General features: G+C 49.7%; 2 protein-coding genes across 3 annotated transcripts; one reads left to right on the top strand and one right to left on the bottom strand.

Moving 5' to 3' along the window:
• Nucleotides 1-14,646, bottom strand: CDCA8 (cell division cycle associated 8). The gene is made up of 11 exons (XM_002923890.4): nucleotides 14,491-14,646; nucleotides 14,208-14,320; nucleotides 13,959-14,087; nucleotides 12,118-12,158; nucleotides 8,737-8,809; nucleotides 6,917-6,999; nucleotides 5,655-5,719; nucleotides 4,697-4,792; nucleotides 3,451-3,577; nucleotides 2,447-2,533; nucleotides 1-1,365 (listed from the first exon to the last, which is right to left on the bottom strand). The coding sequence occupies exons 2-11, from the start codon at nucleotides 14,302-14,304 to the stop codon at nucleotides 1,321-1,323; spliced, it is 843 nt and encodes a 280-aa protein (XP_002923936.2). The 5' UTR covers nucleotides 14,305-14,320; nucleotides 14,491-14,646; the 3' UTR covers nucleotides 1-1,320.
• Nucleotides 14,647-14,749: 103 nt separating this feature from the next.
• On the top strand, nucleotides 14,750-20,843 carry C2H1orf109 (chromosome 2 C1orf109 homolog). 2 transcript variants are annotated; one of them, XM_002923889.4, is made up of 5 exons: nucleotides 14,750-15,050; nucleotides 15,228-15,505; nucleotides 17,496-17,675; nucleotides 19,211-19,329; nucleotides 19,496-20,843. In XM_002923889.4, exons 2-5 carry the CDS (start codon nucleotides 15,231-15,233, stop codon nucleotides 19,531-19,533), a joined length of 612 nt encoding a protein of 203 aa, XP_002923935.2. In that variant the 5' UTR covers nucleotides 14,750-15,050; nucleotides 15,228-15,230; the 3' UTR covers nucleotides 19,534-20,843. The 2 variants fall into 2 exon arrangements, with proteins under 2 accessions (XP_002923935.2, XP_034505404.1); XM_034649513.1 differs by having other exon boundaries at nucleotides 14,920-15,050; nucleotides 19,207-19,329.
• The last annotated feature ends 889 nt before the right edge of the window (nucleotides 20,844-21,732 follow it).

Here is a 21,732-nt window from a genome sequence, read left to right as displayed (position 1 = left end):
TTCGATTAAAAACAAACCAACCCACAATTTATTGAAAACAAGTATCTTTCAGTAGCCCTAATTACAACAGCTTCAAAGATGCCATTAATCAGGAACACAATATGCACAAAAGTCTCAGGAAAGGGAGAATAAAACAGCTTGAAAAGGAATACAGCTGCAACAGGACCGAACTGCTAGAAGGTCACAGAACAAAGTGACACGGGGTAGGACACAGAGCCACACGGGAGAACACGGGGCCCTGGAGCCTGGGCCGGGAACTCCCAGTTCCCGTATTTTTGGACCACATCTCATGATTCATCGGGGCGGAGGCGTGGACTCTGAGTAACTAGCCGATGCCTGGAGCACAGGCCAAACACGTGGAATGAGGCCACTAGGCAATGTACACCCCCCCCCCCCCGTGAACCCCATAAGAGGAAGCGCTCTCTGCAGTCTGTGGACCTGGCAGGGACCACTGACCACAGAGAGCTTAGAGACAGTTCCCCTGCAGCTGGTCACAGAAAACCCTAGACTAAGCTAAACCCTAGAATTCTCTTATCCAAATTCCTACCAACTAGAGAGGTAGAGGTGCCAGACACGGAAGCTGCCTCCAAACCAGTGTTTGGTCTTCGGTAAAGGGATCAATACAAACCGCGGATCCCCACGTCAGCCTGGAAAAAACTGGGCACAGCGGGTACAGGATCCCGAAGCCCCATTTAGTATGCACCACAGCGGAAAGCAGGGGTGGGGGCCGGACGGAGGTGGGCTCTGCTGAGGCCACAGCTGGGACGCGTCCCGTTCTGCTGTCCTGTCCCCATTTGAATGGTTCCTCCCAGCTTTCTGGTTCTGCCCTCCCATGGCCCAGAGCTCTCCCTTCTCTGAGCCTAAAACTCCCAGCCTCAAGCGACACAGAGCAGAAATGCCAGACGCAGAGGGCTCTCTGATGAGGGGGAGCAGGCGGTCTTCCTGGGAACATGAGGGTCTCTCCCGTCACCTCCACTGGAGTTAAGGGCAGGACAGAGAGGATGCAGGGTTACAGGAGGCAGAAGGCGGCAGCTCTGAGAGCAGGAAGGAGAATTCTGCCAGGAGAATGACAGGAAGTTTCGACTGCGTGGATGCAGCAGGCGGTTGGGCTGGGAGGCGTGAACAGCAAAGCTGTATCTAACCGATGGGGGAGCAGTGTGTCTCCCCGCTTTCCAAATTCTCCCAGAGGAACGCCACTCCCTGCTCTGGAACTTCACACTCAGACAAACAACAAGCCTGTAGGGAAGAGGTCTCTTCAGGGTCCCAGAAACGCCCGTCGAAGGTCCATCCTGTCAAGTCTGGCTTCTTGGAACAGAAGCCTCACTTGTGAGTCCGTATACTGCTGCAGATCTGGGCGAGGCGGCTCTGCAAGGGAAAGAGGCAGGTCCCTGAGAGACGAGGGCGCTGGCCATGCTTGCCTGGTAGCCCCTGAAGAGTCTCCCCGGCTGACACTGGACTTGGGGTCAGCAGGTCAGAGGGAATCTCAGCCCTCCGTTCTCTGTTTCACCAACTAATGAACTGTTCTGAATCTCCACTTCTCATCTGAGCAAAGGAGTCAGATCAGAGCTCAGATGAGCCAGCAGGGCTGTGGGTGCAGCCAGGAGGACGAACAGCACTGGGTCTGGGTGGCTGGGTGTGTGTGGGGCCTCGGCAGTGCACCATGTTCCCCGGATATACCCAACACAGACCCCGCAGAAGGGGGCGCCCGGGGCAGCCATGTGCACACAGAGGGCTCCCACCCACCACTGGAGAGGGTGCTGCTGACAGGACCACAGAGGCCCATCTGACCAGAGCTGAACCAATTTATTTTCCCTCCTGAGAAATTAAGGGGCGACAAGAAGCTGGACAGTCAGTGCTAGGCATGGGAGCAGCGAAGTCAGAGCTGGGACTGTGGCTGCCGGAAGCCATCTGCAAGCCGGTGTTGAAGGAGAATGAGCCAGACCCAGAGCCCCGTGGAGGAGGCTCTCTGCCGAGAGGGAGGGATGAAGGAGTGGCAGAGAAGTCACGCGTGGTCCTCAAAGACAGATGCTACAGGAGCCCGCACACCAGAATGGAGCCCCGTCAACTCCTCTCACGGACGGTCCGTGGCTCCAGAGGCCTGGCTGTTCCGCGCCTTGGTTCTGTGGGACTCCCCGGAACAAGCCCCCCGCCCCCGGAAGCTGCCCTTCCTGTCATCACGCCCTCGCACGCTGGCACCAGGTGCCCGAATGAAGCAGAGTTTTGATTCTGCTGTGGAACTCTGGTGGCAGGCACCCCGGGATAGACTGAAAGGCAACATCAGTTCAGGGACAGAGGGCTGCTAGGAAAGTAGGACAGCTCGAATCCCTTGGGGGAAAGACGACACCACAGTGCTGAGGATGAAGCCCAGGCTGAAAAGGCAATCCTAAGTACAGCTGAACTAAGCAAGCTGTGGAGGCATCCCGTGGGGGAGGGTTACAAGACTCACGGAGAGTTTCCTGATGTTTCCCAAGGCCTCTGGGTCCAGCTGCGCGATGTCCATCCTCTGCAAGTCACTAGCCAGCAATCGCATGCTCTGTGTGGAGAGCAGAGTGCGTTCAGCTGCCAAGCCCCTTGGGGCACGACCCTGCACCCAGGGCCCCAGGGGTCCCTTGATATCCTGCACTTCAGGCAGGGAGGGGGCGTGAGGGGAGGGTAAGGCAGTTAGGGGAGGTCTTTGCCCGGAGGAGATAACGACATGAGTGGTTCTCACTGGCCTGTGGCTGGCTCACCCAGGGACTAAGGGCGTGGACATGAGCTTAGAAATGCCTTGCAGACACATCGGATATATNGAGGGGAGGGTAAGGCAGTTAGGGGAGGTCTTTGCCCGGAGGAGATAACGACATGAGTGGTTCTCACTGGCCCTGGCTGGCTCACCCAGGGACTAAGGGCGTGGACATGAGCTTAGAAATGCCTTGCAGACACATCGGATATACACCTTCCTTCCCTCCCGGGAGGTGAGGTCGGCAACCTGTTCTACCCAGCTCAGGGCAACTGGGCTCAGCTGGCGTCAGAACCCCTCCAAGTTATCCAGAGTGGGAGACACAGTTCATGCTCCCTTCTAGAGCACACGCCGTGATGTCGCCTTCCTCTGCACTCCCTTTAGTGTCTCCCTTACTGCACGTGTCCCGTGACACCAGGCTTGACTATGAACCTATCTCGACTACTGAACGGCCTCTCAAGAGCAGGAATCCTGTCGTCTACACCTGGGGCCCGCCACAAGGCAGGTGGGCAAATGTCAGCTGATGAACAAACAGAACACAGAGCTGGGCAAGGACCCCAGCCTGGGCCTCCAGCCTGGGCGATGAAACTGGTTCTGAGTCCTGCAGAAATGTGCACATCAGGATCCATGCAACCCAGAGGACTGCGGGGGTGAGACGTGGGTGCTGGGCCAAGGAAAGACATGCCCAGGGGGCTGTGCACGGTGGCCTGGCCTCCCTGCGAGACGCTTACCTCTCCACCGCCCACCGGCACGGTGAGGAAGATCTCCCTGCTGTCGGCGAGTGGGCTGCCGTTTGCGGAGATGTTGTAGACCCGCTCTCTGGCTGCTGGAGTGCGCAGACCCGGGGTCTTGAAGACCCTGCCAAGCGGGAAGATCTCTGTCAGGAAGGCTTGGCAGAGTGAGTGACGCAAGGCGCCATGAGCTCCTCCAGCCCCCATCTGGCCTCAAGCCGTAGTTTTCAAATCCTGCATTTCTAAGAAGGCGAGTTCTAAATTTAGGGCAAAACGTCTTTTCAAACAGTAATGACTACACACAGCTGGCGAAGGGAGCTCGTAATGATCAAACGCGCATCTAGCCAAAGTCTGTTCTTATCCATGGAAATCTTAGGTCCCAGGCTCTGCGTGGACACCAGTCATCCATCCACAGAGCCAGAAATAAACTATGGTTAATGCACTTCCAAGAGTGGCTGAGCGCTTCCAGCAAGAGGAATTTTCCAGGGTCAAAAAAGGAGGATTCAGAGATTACATCATTATATTAATTCCCAAATGAACTTTCTCAAGACGGTTAAAATCCTGCTACCTGTTTTTCTCTAAATGCCCTTTGCTTTATGCGCATGTGAAAAACCAGTTCAGGAGTGGGAAGAAGTCCTCCTCCGTCTCCTCACCCCAGAGATCCCGACTTTCAATTCCTTATGCCTTCTAGAAACATTCTCTATACATAAACACAAACAGGATCATTCAGGACACGCTGTTCGGCAGCGTGCTCGGAGACGCCCGCGGTCACGACGCTCTTCCCCCAGCACATACAGAACGGCTTCTTTAGGGCCCCAGAGCATTTCCTACCCAGTTGACCAGCCCAGTGGAAGACATCAGCTTCCAGCCTGGGTCACATTAGTCTCCCCGGTGCAACATGGTGCCTGTTCTCACTCTTACCAAGGGTACAGGACTGTACTACCCATTTTTTAAAAATATTTTTATTGGTCAGAAACAGAAAAGGCCAAAGAAGAGTCACTAGAGGCCTACTAGTCCTCAGAGGCAGAATGGTCTCCTCTCATCAAATAAAGACTCATTTCGTCTCTGAAAACAGGTGAGCCCGCTCTCAGGGGAGAGGCAGACACTCGGAAGGCCGCACAGTTACCCTCTCCTCAGAGGGCTTGCCGGGCCAAGGAGTCAAGTGTTTTCCCACACACCCTTCTTTGCTGACTGAGGTGAACTGGGGGCCTCCCACCCAGAGGCAGGCACTGCCCCCTTTACTCACCTCGAGTCAAACCTGGGGGTCAGGCCTGGAGTTGGTTTCACCATAGACAACTCCAGCCGGCCCACAGCTGGGGTGACAGTGTTACAATGGCTTGACCTGCAGGTAAGAAGTGGCCATCAGGTGCACAGGTCACACGTGGAGGGCACTGACCACGTGGATACGGCCCGAGTGCCTCACGTACACGAAGTCATGCAGCCCTCCCAACAACCCGGACACATGGCTGTGATACTCATTGATGGCCGCAGAGACTCGAGCAGACGGAGCATATCGAGTCACACAGCTTGGCCGAGGTCACACGGCCAGTTAGGGCGGAGCCAGAACTCTACCGGTAGGCAGTCAGCCTCCAGGGTCCGGCCTCTCGGTCAGGCTAACGGAACAGGAGGAAGGAGACACCCTCTCCACCGCCTGCAGGGCCCTCAGCCGGAGGTCCTGTCCTCTTGCTAGGCACCCGCCACTGCTCAGGGACAGTCTCCTTCACAGACACACATCCCGGCCACTACGTTCTCAGCTTCTTGAGATGTGGCCCCCATGCCCCATCCCAAATGGCTTAGCAGGGCCCAGCATAATTAGTTCAAGTCCATGGTGATTCTTTACTGACTAGGACCAGGAGGAACACTTCCAGAAACAACCACGGGTAGGTGACAGCCACTTTGTGACTGGCCATGGGGGAGCGCTGCATGTGGGCTGTCGGGCAAATGAGCAAAATCTGCAGTGCTTATGATAGGTTTCTGGTCCTCACTCTCCCTGGTGGCATTAAAACAAACAAAAGTGGGGGAGGACAGAGGACGTGGGCAGAACTGGAGCACGCTGTTGGGTCGGATCATTTCCAGAGGCCCCTCCAGCTTGGAGACTCAAGTTTTACTCGAGCACAAGCCACAAGAGCCCTTTCACCCATCTCTGCCATGATGGATGGGGCTCTCCAATAACAAACACACACGGATGCTGGGAAACCCGTCACCTTTTGCTTTTGCCTTTTCCTTGTATGGACTGGGTTCTCTTCTTGGATGGAGGACACCTTTTGACCTGGATTCACAATCAAATGACACTGTGGTTATAAAAAGCCCCCAAAATAAGGAAGTGAGGGAGGGTAAAGGGTAAGGAAAGGAGGGGAGGGGGATCAACTCCAGAAATATGAGTGGACGAATACAAGCTCTATCTCCCAGAAGTAGGTGGCTTTTAAGTAATACGGAACGTGACCGACCGATCAAGTAAGGACTTCCACCGCCTGGGTCCTCAAAGTAGAGGGTTTCGGCCAAGATTAAAGATAAATCTCTTTTAAACTGACTGCAGCCTGGCTGCCCCCCCATTGCTCCCCCATGAAATGCTGCTGTGAAGGTCACTCAGGCTGTCCTTGCACAGGCTGCCCCATGAGCTCGTCTTTCTAGCTTCCCTCCAGGCGCCCGTCCTCAGCCTCCCACTCCATGCCTTCCCTGCACAACCTCATCGACGCCCACGCTGGGAGTCAGTGTGCCTCTCGATCTCCTACTCCTCCCCGAGCTCCAGGCTGAAATTTCAGAAAAGGATGGACCCTTTGACGCGTCAATTGGCACCCCGGCTGCTCGCCTTCACCCGAACCCAGCGCCGCTCTCCCTCCTGTGGGGCGCCTTCCACGGATGAGGGCCGCCTAAGCTAGACAGCGTTCAGTCATCCCTGCTTCCTCCCCTTCTCTCCTGGTCCTGCTCACATTTGTCAAAACCATCCCTCCTCTGCGTATAGGGTCAGGGCCTCAGTTTAAGAATGACAACAGCCTCCCAACTGATTTCTTTGTCTCCGGTATTCCCCTCTCCCATGTGTCATCACCATGCCCAGCTTGATGAAATGGAAACTTTGGAGCTCGGCACACAAGGCCATTCATCATCGGGCCCTCCTGCACGCAGATCGCCCACAGCTCACAGCCCTGTCATCCTCAACTGCTTCCTCTTCCTTAAATGGAACTTGAACAACTTTCCTATCTCCTCCCGGGCTTCCCTTCCCTTTCTTCTCTAGCTAGTGAAATCTCCCTTGCTTTTAAAGGCCTGGGTGTACCCTAAGCAGGGAGGTAAAATTGGATAACTTCTTCTGCATTCTGTGTGCTTTACACACACTTCTATGATCGCTTTTGTTATCAACCATTTAAGTGGGATCTTCTCTACTGAACAGTGAATTCCGGCGAGTGGCGGAGGTTAGGTATTTTTGTATTTCCCTGTCAGCTCCCAGCCCCAAACCCGAGTGCCTACTTACTCTTGCAGTTTGAAGATTCTTGTTCTTATTTTCTTCTTCTTCTTCTTCCACTATCATTTCATCCACTTTCATTATCTTTCGTGCTGTAAGAAACAGTTTTAACAAAGTGATCTTTCTCATAGGAATAAACTTTCATGCATTTATGTTTCTTAGAGGAAAGAAAACATATGCAATCTTAGGCTGTAATCAAGAAACAGACTTTGAATATAAACAAGATGACTTTTTTTTTTTTTAAAGAGGGTTTAGACAGAGAAAACTAACAGACTGGTTAGCAAAGCCCACGTGATGCCCAGAGTTCTGGTGAGAGCGCAGACACTGGACTCAGCTAGACTTGAGCGTGAGGCCCGGTCCTAGCACTGCCCAGGTCATGGGGCTTTCATTGTGTTGCTTCAGTTTCCTCATATATAAGAGGGAGTAGTCACTTCATAGGGGTATTATGACACCTGGAATGTGTTCCACAAGAACAGGGTCTTTGTTACTTTTGTTCCTATTTCCCCAAACCCTAGAACTGTGCCTGTGTTTATGAAGTGTCTGTGGAATGAATGAACATAAAGCCCTTAGGACAGTACCAGACACATGTCATAAGAAGCATTATCTATTATAATAAAATATTATTATTTACATAGATTAGGACAAACTTGCTAAGCACCACAGCTGTTTAGGGATGAAAGTTAGTGCCTCACTGCTAAATATGTACAACCACGAGCCAGACCATCTTGAGCAGGGATTCCAGAGAAAATTCAGGCCTCTGATCATGGGGTGGGGGGATCAGACGAGACAGCTTTTTACTTTGACAATTTAGTAAGTATATTTATCTTTTTTTTTTTTTTTTGAAGTAGCTTACAATGTAGTGAAGGCCAGTGGTCAGGGGGCACAAAAACAATCTTTAGTATTGGTTGACTTGGGTCCTGGTATGTCCGTTCCCAAGGGTGAAATCAGAAGACCCCTCCCCCACCACCTAAGCAAAACTTGTGGAACCCAGAAGAGAGACCAGTCTTACCTAAATGTGGAGATAACCCAAAGTGAACTAACTAAATATGCGGCGAGGAACTCCAGGAACACCCGAGTCCAATTACGTCATAATCTCCCCGAGGCAGCACTGGAACACGACCCCGGCAAAGTGCAAACCTCACGCTGTCGTCATGCCACAGGGCCATTCCAATGGGAAGCAAGATGGAATAAGAACTGGACAGTGTTTCTGGCCTTACCCAGTGGAGAAAGTGCCCTGGTTTGACCAAAATCCAGGCCCTGGGTCAGCCTGTCCTCACAAGATGCGGATGCACTGAGCTATGAAAGCTTAATGACAGTGACATAGAGTCTGTAACAGAGCTCGCCCTGTCCTGATTCCACGCTCACTGATGACAGCCGGGCTTCCCAAACACGTGCCCTCCAGGACAGCATTTCTTCGAGGGTGGGGCGTGCCTGAGGATTTTTCGCAGCAGGTCACTGAATCCAGGAACGTGGGATGGTGCTATGAAGATACCGGCCCTTTCACAATTCTCTCTCAACCCTTTTGATCACATGGGAGTGCCTCAGCGGGCCTTACCAGGTCCCATAATGCCTCTCGGTCTTGCCAACCTCTTTCACTGGGGGAGCCAGCGGCAGTCATGGTTCCCACACAGCTTTCCCTCTCTTTCCACTCACTATTAGTCCCGCATACAATGAACTCAATGCAATGGCCAAAATCACATTATCGGGTTTGCAACGCCGAGGACCAGGCATGAGAGGGAAGAGGCTCCACCACGGAGGCCTCTCTGAGCAGCCAGCCAACCACCAGCCTCCACTCTCCCAGTTTCACAAAGGGTTTGGAAAGTACTCACTTTTGGCAGATTTCAAGGGTGTCTGAATAGCTTCTGCTGTTAGTCTGTTTATCTCTGTGATATCCAGGTCAGCCTGTGACAAACACAGCCAGAAAACACCAGGCACATCCCATCAAATATGGGGAATAATACATTAAGACTCAAAACAATTAATTTCAAAAACATATTATTTAGTACAAAAGACTGTTACGTGTTAGTTGTAACAGGACACAGTGAACGCCTATAAATGCACCATACAACCCAAGAGCTAAAACATTGCTGATTACTTGCTTCTAGCTCTGTATTCCTCCCTGTTCGACTTCCTGTCTTCCCCCAGAGGTGACCACTGTCATTCCATTTGCTTAAAAGAAAGCGTGCACGCACTCGCGTGTTTAACAAACGTGTATGTGCTTAAATGTTACGTTATTTGGTTTCACTTCTGACCGCTGTCTGTTGTTGTCCATCCGCTCTCACTGCTCTGTAGCATCCCGCTGTGTGACTCTATCACGATGAACTTCTCCGATCTCCTGTCAACAGTCTTTTGCTACTCTAAACATGTACGTGTGTCTGAGGCACGTGGCCAAGCTCTCTCTCAGCTGCGTACTCAGGGACGGAACTGGGGCGTTGTTCCGCCTCGCTATTACGCCAAATCATTTTCCAAAGTGGTTGCACTTGATTATGTCCCATTGGCAAACAATACAAGTTGCTAATGACTCATATTCTCTACACTTGGTGCTGTACTAGGTCTCTCTCTCTCTTTTTTCAAGTCTAGAGAGTCAATAAGGCTTTCCGTGGCACTCAACGGGCCCTTCAAAAAGGCTTCTAGTCGCCGCCATTCCAATTAAATGTGTTCCCAGTGGTGACTACCTGCGTGAATGAGAATAGCCATGAGCAGGTAGGATTCTATGCCTTTCCTTGTGGGGCATGTGTAAATACCAGAAGAGTTGTTACAGTCTAGGGATGACAGCTTTCATCTCCAGACTGGTACGGACTCGGTGCTCAGAGGAGCCTTCTGAGGCTGTCCAATCTCAGCGAGAAACAGCACTGCAGGGGATTAGTGAGGTCTGAAATGGTGGATGGAATAGTGGCCAACACTCTCTAGAAACAACTGGCATGTTGTGAAGGTATCAGTGCTGGCAGGCCACTGATTACCTCCGTGCAGAAGAGTTAACAGGCCTAACACTGATGTCCATAGAAGGGCCTGTTTGCAAGGCTGGGCTGGTGGCTTGCATGAGAACTTGGATTGCAGGGTTCCCACCATTTCCTGGTTAGAATGGCGCTCTGGGCCTAAGCTTTGTACAATCAACACGGCTTATGCTGCATACCTGCTTTCCTCCTGCAAGTCTGGCATTTCAGTAATGCTAGGCAGAAGATGCCTATGTGACCAGCCGGCATTGAGTCTCTAATAAGGTTTTCTGATAGACAACATTTCACATGTTTTGAATTAAGGTGTCCCATGTGACTTCGCTGGGAGAGGACTCTTGGGAGCTTGCGCCTGGTTTCCTTGGAACTTTGGCCCAAGCACCTTTTCCCTTTATTTTGATTTATATCCTTTCACCCAAATAAATCATAGCCATGAATATGACTGTATGCTAAACCCTGTGAGTCTTCCTGGAAGTAGTCTCGGGAGACCCCCACACACCTAATCATTATGAGCTTTTGTACCACAGTACCACTCCTTTCCTGAGTTCTAAATCATATTGGTTAAGGCTACAATTCTCTCGACCTCATGTGATGACACTGGCTATTTCATATTACATTAGAAGCTCTGATGTGTAGTTCTGTGTCTGATTAATTAAAAAGAGGGTGATGCATTAGCTAATGAGTATAATTCATCTCAGAGGTAAGTCTTTGTTTTTTTTGTTTTTGAAGATTATATTTATTTATTTGAGAGAGAGAGAAGACAGAAGTAGTGAGAGAGATCATGAGCAGGGAGGAGAAGGGGAAGCAGGCTCCCTGCTGAGCTGGGACTCCGACATGGAGCTCCACCCCAAGACCCCGGGATCATGACCTGAGCCGAAGGCAGACACTTAACCAACTGAGCCACCCAGGCGCCCCTAGGTAAGTCTTTTGAAACATTAGATCTGGGTGTGTGGAAGCGGGAACATATTACAAAGAAAGAGAAAGCCAGAACTAAGAATGTTTTACTAGCTCTTGATTTTTATTTTTCAGTGATCCCCACTTCTCTCCTATAATATTCACCCCCAAACTCTCTTTTTCCTGATTGAACAACTGGTTCTGAAATACCTTTAACTTCTGAGGCCAGTGGAGATCTGCTATACAATGCTACTATGAACCCTTTGTAGTCAGGTCCCTTCAAACCCTGAGATTCCAAGAGATCCTAATAGTGCATAGAAAGATGTCGATTTTTGGGTTCACTCAGTAAACCTGATGAAGGTTACAATAAATATTCTCCATGAAAGATAACAAATGCGCACACGTACGCACGTTGCTTACGTATGATTCTGGAGAGCCTAGGGTCTCTGCGAAGACCATTTAAGGACTAATTCCCAACACTGAACAACAGAACCTTCTGCAAGGTTAGAAATGCTCTAGTTCTGAGCTACCAATATGTAGCCACTAGTCACGTGTGGCTACTAACCATTTGAAATGTGGCTAGTGTCCCGGAGGGACTGAAGTTTTAATTTTATTAATCTTAATTGATTAAAATGGCTACATGTGGCTGGTGGCTATTGTACTGGACGGCACAGATCTAAGATCCAAACTCTTTATTTTGCTTCCCCATCTTACTATCTTCAGTCCTGATACTGATGCTGGGATGAAGGCGGTGACAGAGGGTGAGGAATCCTGAGAGTCCCAAATAAAAGCGTAGCTTCTACAGGGTGACATAATAAAACAACAGTCTCAGGGCACCGGGTGGTGCTGTCGGGTGAGCGTCCAACTCTGATTTTGTCTCAGGTGGTGATCTTGGGGTTGTGAGTTTGAGCCCCGTGTCAGGCCCTGTGCTCAGTGTGGAGTCTGCTGGAGTTTTTCTTTCCCTCTGCCCCTCCATCCTTCTCTGTCTCTCTCACTCAAATAAATAAATCTTTATAATAAAATAAAATAAAAATAAAACAACAGTCTCTGACACCTAGCAGGCCAGGCCATTAGGTAATGACCTGGGGGTTTAGAGGGACTTGGGCTTGAGGCTTCTGCTTTGCTGGAGAGGTCAGGGCAGAGAGCTACAAGGAACCTGCCAAAAACAGAACGGCCTCCCTCTGTAGAACCTGACAATATATGGGCTTCACAGACTCAGTGCTGACAACCATGATTTTTCAGTTGGCGCAAACAGGGTATGTCCCCTACGAAACCTCTTCCATAGTTAGCACCCACTGGTTGGATTTTGTGACAGGATTGAACTTAAAAACTAACCACAGTTCCAAAGTAGGACAGGTCACTTACTGTTGCTGCCTCTTCCAGCGCCTGTTTGTTTCCTCCAAGGGCTTTAAAAAGAAAATTTTATTTAGTTACTATCAGATCTTCATGTTAAACCATCTTCCCTTAATATAACCCGTTATCTGCCTAAAACTGGACCAGATTAAGCCCTGGGTTCAACCTTCAATGACCTTTACAACCTCGTTTAATTTCTCTCCACCCCTGACTGGCCGCCTTACCACATATTCTAGGGCCCACCACACCCAAGTCCTTATTCCCCAAACGTGCCGCCATCTCTCATGACCCCGAGCCTCGGCATCTATTATTTCCTCTACCGGAAACGCTCCTCTGCGCCCCACAAATTTCTAATTCATCTTTCAAAACTCAGTTCAAATCCAAAAGTCTTTTTCTATCACAGCAGATTGTGGCGAAGTGCTGCTCTATCTGCCCGCCCCCACCCTACCCAACAACTACTCAGAGCTGTCCAAGTGTCAGGTCGCCCCCCGCCCGCCCCCCTTGAACTGAATTCCTCCAAGACAGTTTCGGGCAAAAACATGGCAGAGGGTAGCATGTAGCCAATGTGTGTTGAACGAAGAGGTCTGTGCAAGTTGTAGATGGAGAATAAAGTTAGGTTAAGCCTCCTTCAGAAACTCCCATAATGTCCTGTAGAACTGTTAAGAATTCACGCTTTGAACCAGAATGCCTGGGTTTACATACACTGTTACTAACTAGCTTATGAGACCTGGAGCAAAGTAACCAACCTTAATTGGTGCCTTAATTCTGTCATCTATAAAAAGGGGAGCAATGTTAACAATGAATACATTTGTTATGAAGATAAAAGTAGTTAACATATGAAATACACGAAGCACAATACTTGTCTGGCACAGGGACCTCTATATAAATGTACCTACTGACCACTACTCTTTCCCTTTTCTGGTACTTATGATTTTGACTATATAATAACGTGTGTATTTTTAAAACGACCCTCCTCTACTAACTTGTAAGCTCCCGAGGGTAGGCAACGTCTGTGTCATTTCCCAAAGCATTTTCAGTCCCTAGCACTGAGACTGAGATATGCTCAATGAATATTTGTAGAAACGTGTAAATAAAGGGCAAGTCAAAGAATCGTTAAATATCTACTATTTGAACAGAACGTGCATTTCTATTTGGGAAGGAGCCTATATAATGTGTAACAATAAGGAAAACAGGAAAAGTAAGTGTAACCCAGCAGAAAGGAAAGCCTCTTGCATGTCCTTGGACATTTAACGAGGGAGTGGAGAATAGGCTGTAATTTTTCTCTGGCCAGAAAAACTCGAGTCCTTGCACCTCACAGTTTCATTTTCTCATTTTTAAATAGCCAGTTTCCATAAGATACCAAAAGCACTGCTTGGGGGTTATCCTCCCATCTGAGCTCTGGTAACAAACCAAGTTATTCATTTATTCGTTTTTAAATGACTGGGTAAAATATTAAAAGAGAGAGGAGAGAGAGTTTTGTGACACATGAAATACACATGAAATTCACACAAAATTCACATTTCAGTGTGTCCATAAGTACATTTTAGGGGGACACAAACATGCCTGTTCATTACAGTTGTTTTGGACCTGTAACAGCTTGAGTTGAGTAGCTGCAACAGAGAACCCTCTGACCCAGAAAGCCTCAAGTATTTACTATCTGCTTCTTTAGAGAAGACCTTCGCCTACCTGCGGACGCGGATGATGTTAAGTACTATGCAGAAAGGTAAATCAGGGAAGTGAGATAAGGAGCGAGGGAAGCCGGAAGGCTGCAATTTCCTAAAATGATCATGCATACCTCACTCAGGTGACCACAGAGGCGCCCCAGAGCCTGGGGAAACGGGAGTAGCTCTTACCAAAGTAGTCAAGCCAGTTCATCTCACGCAGTGCCTTGGGGAGCCGCAAGATCTCGATGTTGTACAGATTATCCATCTCCTTGAGAAGGTTCTGCCTGTCCGACTGAATTTGCTTGGATCGTATTTGCACTGCGAGAGGGCAGAGCCGACAGAACACGGGTCATCGGCGGGTGAACGGGGCCTGGAACCCGCGCTGCCCGCACCCCAACCCGCCGGCACCCCGCGATCGCGCCGGGCTCCGCCCCCTACCTTCACGGTCGAAGTCCCGAAGAAAGGAAGCGAGCTTCCGGCTCCGTAACGAGTTGGTCTTGGCCACCCGACTGCCGCCCTTCCTAGCCGGAGCCATGGCGCTTGGGTGGAGGCTGCGGGGAGCGGGGGATGCTGCTACTGGGGGCGGGGTCAGCGGCCGAGGTCGGGGAGGGAGAGTAAGGGGGCCGCGGAGGAGAGGGAGAGGGCGGACGGGCGCCCCACGGGGCTAGTGAGGGGTCCTGCCCTTGGAGACCCGAGCATAAAGGAGGTGCGAGGCACCTACCTGCGGGTCACGCGACGAGTTGAGAAAACCCTCGCCGCTCCAGCTGAGGGGAGGGAGCAGCTCCGTGCCTAACCGGACGTGCGACCGCCGCCACCAAATTCAAACTGCCACAGGCTGACGAATGAGAAGTCGCCGTCTTAGGAGGGTCCCACAACATCCAATCACAAGGAAGCTCCGCAGCCAGGCCGCCCGTGCACACGTAGGACTACAGCACCCAGAAGGCACTGCGGTCTACGACATAGGTTCGCGACTCGGTAGCCGCGTCGGGGCATGCGCAGAGACCGCGGGTGCTTGCTGGCGGCCCTGGCTGGTCCTCAGAGTTTGATAGCATTAGCTTCAGGTTTTACCGCTGGTTTAGGAAAAGCGACCGGCAGTTTCCAGGACAGCAGACAAGATTCCGGCTCTGGAAGCACGGGTTCGGAGACAGCGCTTCGGCCCGGGAAATCCGCAGTCTGAAACCGGAGACTGCCCGAGCTGCGGGCGAACCTCCTCCAAGTGCTGGTCAGGAAACCCTTCCCGAGGTGGGAGACCAGGGCCCTGCCTCCGGAGCCCGTCTAAAGGTAAGATAACGCCTCGCGCCAGGAAGTCTTGTCGGAAGGGATACACAGTGAGGAGACCCTGGTTTAGCGGGACCTCACCTGCGCACGGAAATCACTGGGACCCGGTTCTTCCCCTGCGGACTTGAGACCCTAATGTTTTTTTTTTTTTTTCTCCTTTGTTTTTGTTCATCTCGGCAGAAGATGACTCAAGACCAACCTTTGCTTGCTGTGCAGGAGGCCCTGAGGAAGTGCTTTCCCGTGGTGGAGGAGCAGCAGGGCCTGTGGCAGAGCAGTCTGAGGGACTGCCAGCCCCTCCTGGCCTCCCTCAGCAACCTGGCAGAGCAGCTGCAGGCGGCGCAGAATCTGCGGTTTGAGGATGTGCCTCCACTTCGGGCCTTCCCCGACTTAAAGGAGCGACTGAGGCGCAAGCAGCTGGCGGCTGGCGACACTGTCTTGGACAAGTTAGGGGAGAGGCTGTAAGAGTTCAGTGCCGTTCCTTCTTGGCGGAAAGATTGAAAAACTTGGTGTTTCATAAGTAGCTAGGATAGGTCAGAAGAGTGTTTTTCCCTTTACTTGAGAATATGGTATTTGGAGGTGTCTCAGCCTTGCCTCCTTTCCATTTGTTGCAATTGGACCTCTTGTCAAGAAGTCATTTTATGGGGTAACTGGGTGGTGCAGTCAGTTGGGCTTCCGGTTCTTGGTTTTGGCTCAAGTCGTGATCTCAGGTTGTGAGATCAAGCCCCATGTTGGGCTCTGCACTCAGTGCGGAGTCTGCTTGAGACTCCCTCTCTCAAGTAAATAAATAAATCTTTTTTTTTTTTTAAAGTCATTTTATGGCGTTTCCCTTGTCGAATAAGGCATGGCAGTGTGGTCTTGGTAGAAGTTACAAAAGTGGAAAAGAAAAGCAATCGAGAAAGTTTATTAGCCCTTCTCTATAGTCTTCTTTTGTCAAAAGCAGTGAGGAATTGCACGTTAAACTCAATAGGTGCTAGAGCTAAGGGTTTTACATATATTCTCACATAAAATGTTTTCAATATCTCCGACTTAACCTCACTTAATCCCACTTTGCTGGTGAGAAAACGGAGGCTCAGATGGCCTGTGGTCACACAGCTAGTAAATGGTAAAGCTGGGATTCTAACTCAAGTTTGCCTGACGCCAAGGCCAGAGTCTTCATCCACCACTCTGTCCTGCTGTACATTGGTGTTTCTGTGCCAGGCGTAGTACAGCTCTAAATCCTAGTGTGCCTGTCATGAGACCCTCTAAGAGTTGTAAGTATTGAGGATAGGCAAGAGACACATAGGCTCGCCCGCTTGCTTGCTTGCTTGCTTTCTTTCTTTCTTTCTTTCTTTCTCTCTTTCTTTCAGACTTCTTTATTTATTTATTTTAGAGAAAGAACACAAGTGGAGAAAGGGGCAGAGGGAGAGAGAATCTCAAGCAGACTCCTTGCTGAGCACAGAGCCCCATATGGGGCTCCATCTCATGACCCATGAGATCATGACCTGAGCCAAAATCACGGGTCGGATGCTTAACCAACTGAGCCACCCAGGCGCCCCTCACATAGGCCTTTTCTTGACTAGAACAAAAGAAGTTTCTGGTGTATATAGTCTGTGCTGTAGACGAATGGGAAATGGTCAAATATGGGGATCTCCTGTGTAGTCATTTGTACAAAATAACTAACCACCTATGGGATGCCAAGGGCAAGGTGCTGGGAATATAAAAATGAACCAAGCTTAGTTTTTTAGTTGATTAGAAGAGAGACAGTCGATTAAATTATGTTGCGGTATGGTCTGAGATAGTGAACTTTTATTTCAGTTGATGACATACTTGTGTGTGAGTATTGGGCTGTTAGTTTAAGTCGATTTTTTAATTGTAAATCAAAGCCACACATTTTCAAAGCCACAATTCTAGGTTAGGGAATGCTTTGCCCTTTGGAAGGTTGTGGCCTTCTCGGTGGCCGGGTCCCTTGGAGTCACCGGTGGAGTAATACCATATTGACCGCGAGCTAGGCACTTCCTAAGCACCTTATAAGCATTATTGGCTTTAATCTTCACAAGAACCCTTTCATTCACTCATTCATTGGATGAGTGTTTGTCGTTCTGTGTGCCAGTCTGAGCGTTCGACATTCTCAGGATGTGCAGTGAGCATAACGGACCATTTCTATGCACAATTGAGAGTAAGTAACTTTCCTAAGATCCGCAGGTAGTCTCTGTGCACCCAGAGCGGTTTTGCCCATTGGGACATTTGGCAATATCTGGAGACATTACTGAGCGTCACAACCTGGGGAGGATGGGGGCGTGGCTTGCTTCTGTCATCTAGTGCGTAGAGGCCAAGGATACTGCTCAGCGCCCTAAAATGCACAGGGCACCCCCCCCCACCACAGAGAACCATCCAGAGTGTGCTGAGGTTACGGAACCCTGCCTCAGGCCTTTCTCATGACGTTGTCTAATAGGAGACGTTTGCCCCCAGAGCCGCCCTCCTCAAGGTGCGTGACACCGTCAGCAGGCACGTGGAGCAGGTCCTGGAGATCTATGGGCAGCATGCGGGCTCGATCGGCGTCGGTGCCGTCCTGCAGGCTTCAGCGGCGAGCCCCTCTGTGGCTGACATGTTGGAATGGTTGCAGGATGTTGAGAGACATTATCGAGATTCGTATCCTTTGCCTACGTTTCAGACGAGTGTCCAGAGCTGCTTCGGGAAGTCTTTTTAGTTTCAGTTTTCACGAGATTACACGACTGTATAGTATGGGTCAGTCTCTGAACTTAGAGAAACATAAAGGAGGGCAAGTGAGGGGTGAGGGTGGAGTTGTGATTTTAAATAGGGTGGTCAGGAGAGGCCTCACAGATAGTGACGTTTAAGAAAAGACCTAAAGGCGAGGGAGAGAACTAGGTGTTATGTGGGGGAAGTGTGTCCCAGGTAGAAGAAACATCATGTGTAAAGGCCCTGAGGTGAGAGCATGCCTGATGTGTTCCAAAAACCGTGTGGATGCCAATGGGGCTAGACTAGAGTGAGGAGGGGGAGCCTAACAGGAGACATGGTCAGAGAGATGGGGCCGGACCTTGTAGGGCCTTGGAGGTCTTTGAAAGGATTTTGACTTTCGCTGTGAGTGAGATGGAAAGCTATTCAGAGGTTTTGAGAAGAGGAGTAACAGGATCAGCCTGTGTTTTTCACAGAGCTGTGGCCAACAGTACTGAGCCCTGATTACGTGCCAGGTACTGTTCTAGAATGTCCACGCGGCCACTTGTCAGGTGCTTTGATTCTGTTTCCTGAGCACTTCTTGGATTATCTTTCTCTATCCGCGCTGCCTCTTCCGTAGTTTCTTGCCTCTCACGCGGGCCCTTGGTCTGGGCAGCCTGTTGACAGGTTTCTCCGTCTCTGGCCTCTTTGCATCTAAGCCATCTCTGGCTAGCAACCTCACTGCATCCTGAAGACGTCTTCGTTCTGCCCGTTGCTTACATCAGAGTTTCCAGCAGCTTCCATGGCTCACAGGCCAGAATCCCTACGTTGGTCTTCAGTGCTCTTTCTGTTCTGGTTCAACCTTTCCTACTGCTCTGCACGTGTTTCTTGCCGGCCAGATTGGAGGATTTACTTGGCCCTGAAACCAATCCATGCTTCCCCACTTCTTTGCCTTTGCCTATGCTCTTCCAGCCGGCTGGAATCCCTGCTGCCCTCTCAGTGGGAGGTGTGCATCCTCTGAACTGCCCTGCAGTGTCCTCTTTGATGTCACTGAAACTCTCTTTTCAGTTCCTGGTTCTTTCCTCACCATGGTGAGATCCTAGGTTGTTGGGGCGGTGTTTCATCCTCCCACCCCATAGCGCTGTGAGTGAAGAGGTGCTTGGTAAAGATGGGTGGCGTAGGTGAGTCCTGCCACCCAGTAAATGGAATGATAGCCCCCCTTTCCCTCTTTGAGCTTCCCATAGCTCTCTCCAGGGCATTTTCCCCCTTCAGCGTTTTCATTTGCCTTTTTTTTTTCTTTCAAGATTTTATTTATTTATTTGAGAGAGATCGATCACGAGCAGGCGGGAAGGGTAGCAGGAGAGGCAGACTTCCTACTGAGCAGGGAGCCTGATGCGGGACTGGATCCCAGGACCCCGGGATCATGACCTGAGGCAAAGGCAGACGCTTGGCCCACTCAGCCAGCCAGGCACCCTCATTTGCTTTTTGAGCAGTCCTTAACTTCCAGGAAGTTACCTGAAGAGAAAGTACCTCCTGTCTTCCATCCAGTGGGGAGACTTGGCAAACATCCAAGCTTTGCCCAAGGCCTGGGACCAAATTTCAGAAGATGAACACCAAAGCCTCGTACAAGGTACTGGTTTTCATTTATTCCTTCATGTCTGCATTCTCTCTGTGTGTCTCACTTTATTGGAAGGATTACAGAGATGTCCTTGCAGTGCCCTGTATTTTTTATAAATCGATATTTTGTGTTCTCTGGAGAGGTGATACGCTACAGTTTTTCTCTCTTTCTATTCCAGATACCCTGTTGAATGTTTCCTTCTTCCTGGAAGAGTAAGGAAGCCGTGTGTTTACCAGCAAACTAGAGGGACACAGTTGAAGACTGACATTGGTGCTTTCTGGTGTGGTACCCTGCCACACTTGAAAAATACGTGCTTAGAGCCTGAGGACTGGCTTCTGATGGTGGCGCCGCTCCCTGTGATGTCACAGGGGAGGGCACAGGGGCCACCCTTTGCCCTTTCCTAAGCTCAGGAGTGGATGGAGGCGGAAAGAATGCAGGAAAGGCAGTGCAGGAGAACACTGGGGTAGGAGTCACTGCCACAGAAGTGGTAGGGAAGGAGAGGGCAGGGGAGGGAGTGTGGCACTAACCTCGGCATCATCCAGAGCCCAGAACTTGTTTGACACCCAGCCCTGTTCTGTGTATTTGTGTAAGTACCTGATTCCTTGACGGAAGATGATTTTTCTTGATGATTTAAAGAAATAAAGGTGATAATGGACAGAAGACTACAGATCTTCTTCAGCTTATAGTGGGGTTACATCCTGATAGTCCCATCATAAATTGAAAATATCGTAAGTCAAAAATGCATTGAGACACCTGACCTACCAAACATTAGCCTAGCCTACCTTAAATGTGCCCAGAACACTCACATTAGCCTACAGTCGGGCAAAATCATCTAGCACAAGGCCTGTTTTACAATGAAGTGTTGACTATCTCATGTCATTGATTGATTGAAAAACAGAAGGGCTGTGTGAGTTGTTTACCCTCGTGATCTGGGGGCTGACTGAGCGATGGTGCGTTTGCTGCCGCCGCCCAGCATCTCCGCATGTTGCCAGCCCAGGAAGAGACCCGCGTTCAAAATGTGAAGTACGGTTTCTGGTGGACACGTATTGCTTTTTGCACGGTGGAAAGAGCTGAGAAATCCCAAGTGGAACCATCAGAGGTGAGGGCCTGCGTCACTGTTTTCCAACTGCGGCGGCGCCAAACCATCAAGAACGTCCGTTTCCAGAGCCCACCACCAGGGGGCGGTGATGCAGCATGTGTATGCGCGAGCTTTGTCTCTGGGGAGTGTTCTCTCTTCCCCCTCCGTCTGGGAGTAAGGGCCTGGAGATAGTGAGACTGCGGAAATGACAGCGGTTTTGACCAAAGCTGGTGCCTGATTTGCCACGTTCCTCTGATCTGGGAGTAGCCGCAGGGTGGGAGAAGACCGCCCAGAATCAGGCCATCAGGGTTAGGTTCCTGAAGCCCAGTGCCTCCATCTGTGAAATGGTCGGGCACTTCCAGACTTGTCAGCTTTGGGGGCTGTGGAAAAATCTGGGTCACTGAATGTAAAGAGGCTTAATAAAAAGTATAGGTATTTTTAAAATGAAGATGACTTTTTTCTTACTATAAAAGTGATACATATGCTTTTTAAAAAGTCCTAGGAAAATTGTAGAAAAAATGTAAATGTAGAAGAGTATGAAACGAGCTCCATCAGAGAGAGTTTGACATACAGCCTTTCAGTGTCCATAGTCACAAATTAAAAAAAGCCCAAATACATAGTATCATTGATATATACTGTTAATTAAATAATCTTTTCAAAAATACATAGTTTGGCCATCTTTTCATATCTGTAAACATAGCTCAATGCAATTATAGTAGATACCATTACACACATATACCATTTTATGAATGTATTAGAGCTTTTATTTTTCCAGACTTTCATGTGTTTCTACCATAAAGATCATACGTTGTGATTGTGAAAAACCGAAGTATTACAGAAAGTGAAAATGCACAGTGTCTACTGTTTTTAACAGTATGGTAGATAGTCTTCCGGGAATTAAAAAAAATGTATCACATAAAAATAATTGTAAATGAAACTTAAAAACATTTGGGTATCAGGCCTTATGATGTGCTCTGGGGCAGAGGAAGGAGATCCCTAGAAAGGTTTATGGCTCAACCAGGGAAAGATTTAAATCAGTATCTCTTAAGTTTTAATGTGTATAGAAATCACTGGGCTCTTGTTAAATTTTAGATTCTGACTCTATAGGCCTGGGGTGGCAGCGCCCTAGATTCCAGATTTCTCACAAGGTCTCAGGTACTCTTGATGCTGGTGATCCAGGGACCAGACTGAATTGAAGAGACTTAAATTGTAAAACAATAATAAACGTGTTTTTGGGGGGGTTGGAGGATGGACAAAATAGGTGAAAGGGAGTTAAGGGTACAAACCTCCAGTTGCAAAGTAAGTTATAGGGAGGTAAAAAATAATAAAAGTGTTAT

Source organism: Ailuropoda melanoleuca, chromosome 2 (genome assembly GCF_002007445.2).
Source record: "Ailuropoda melanoleuca isolate Jingjing chromosome 2, ASM200744v2, whole genome shotgun sequence".
NCBI classification, from domain to species: Eukaryota; Metazoa; Chordata; class Mammalia; order Carnivora; family Ursidae; genus Ailuropoda; species Ailuropoda melanoleuca.
Note: the sequence above shows the minus strand (reverse complement) of the source record. Positions and strands in the feature narration are given on the sequence as shown.

Bases quoted from the DNA above. Each gene is read 5' to 3' on its own strand.
- CDCA8 (XM_002923890.4), bottom strand. From the start codon at position 14,304: ATGGCTCCGGCTAGGAAGGGCGGCAGTCGGGTGGCCAAGACCAACTCG. The intron at 8,810-12,117 runs GTAAGTGACCTG...TGTTTGTCACAG, and splicing joins CGCTGGAAGAGGCAGCAACA to GCTGACCTGGATATCACAGA. The intron at 5,720-6,916 runs GTAAGTAGGCAC...TTGTGAATCCAG, and splicing joins AGAATCTTCAAACTGCAAGA to GTCAAAAGGTGTCCTCCATC.
- C2H1orf109 (XM_002923889.4), top strand. From the start codon at position 15,231: ATGACTCAAGACCAACCTTTGCTTGCTGTGCAGGAGGCCCTGAGGAAG. The intron at 15,506-17,495 runs GTAAGAGTTCAG...GTTTGCCCCCAG, and splicing joins GACAAGTTAGGGGAGAGGCT to AGCCGCCCTCCTCAAGGTGC. The intron at 17,676-19,210 runs GTATCCTTTGCC...ACTTCCAGGAAG, and splicing joins GAGAGACATTATCGAGATTC to TTACCTGAAGAGAAAGTACC.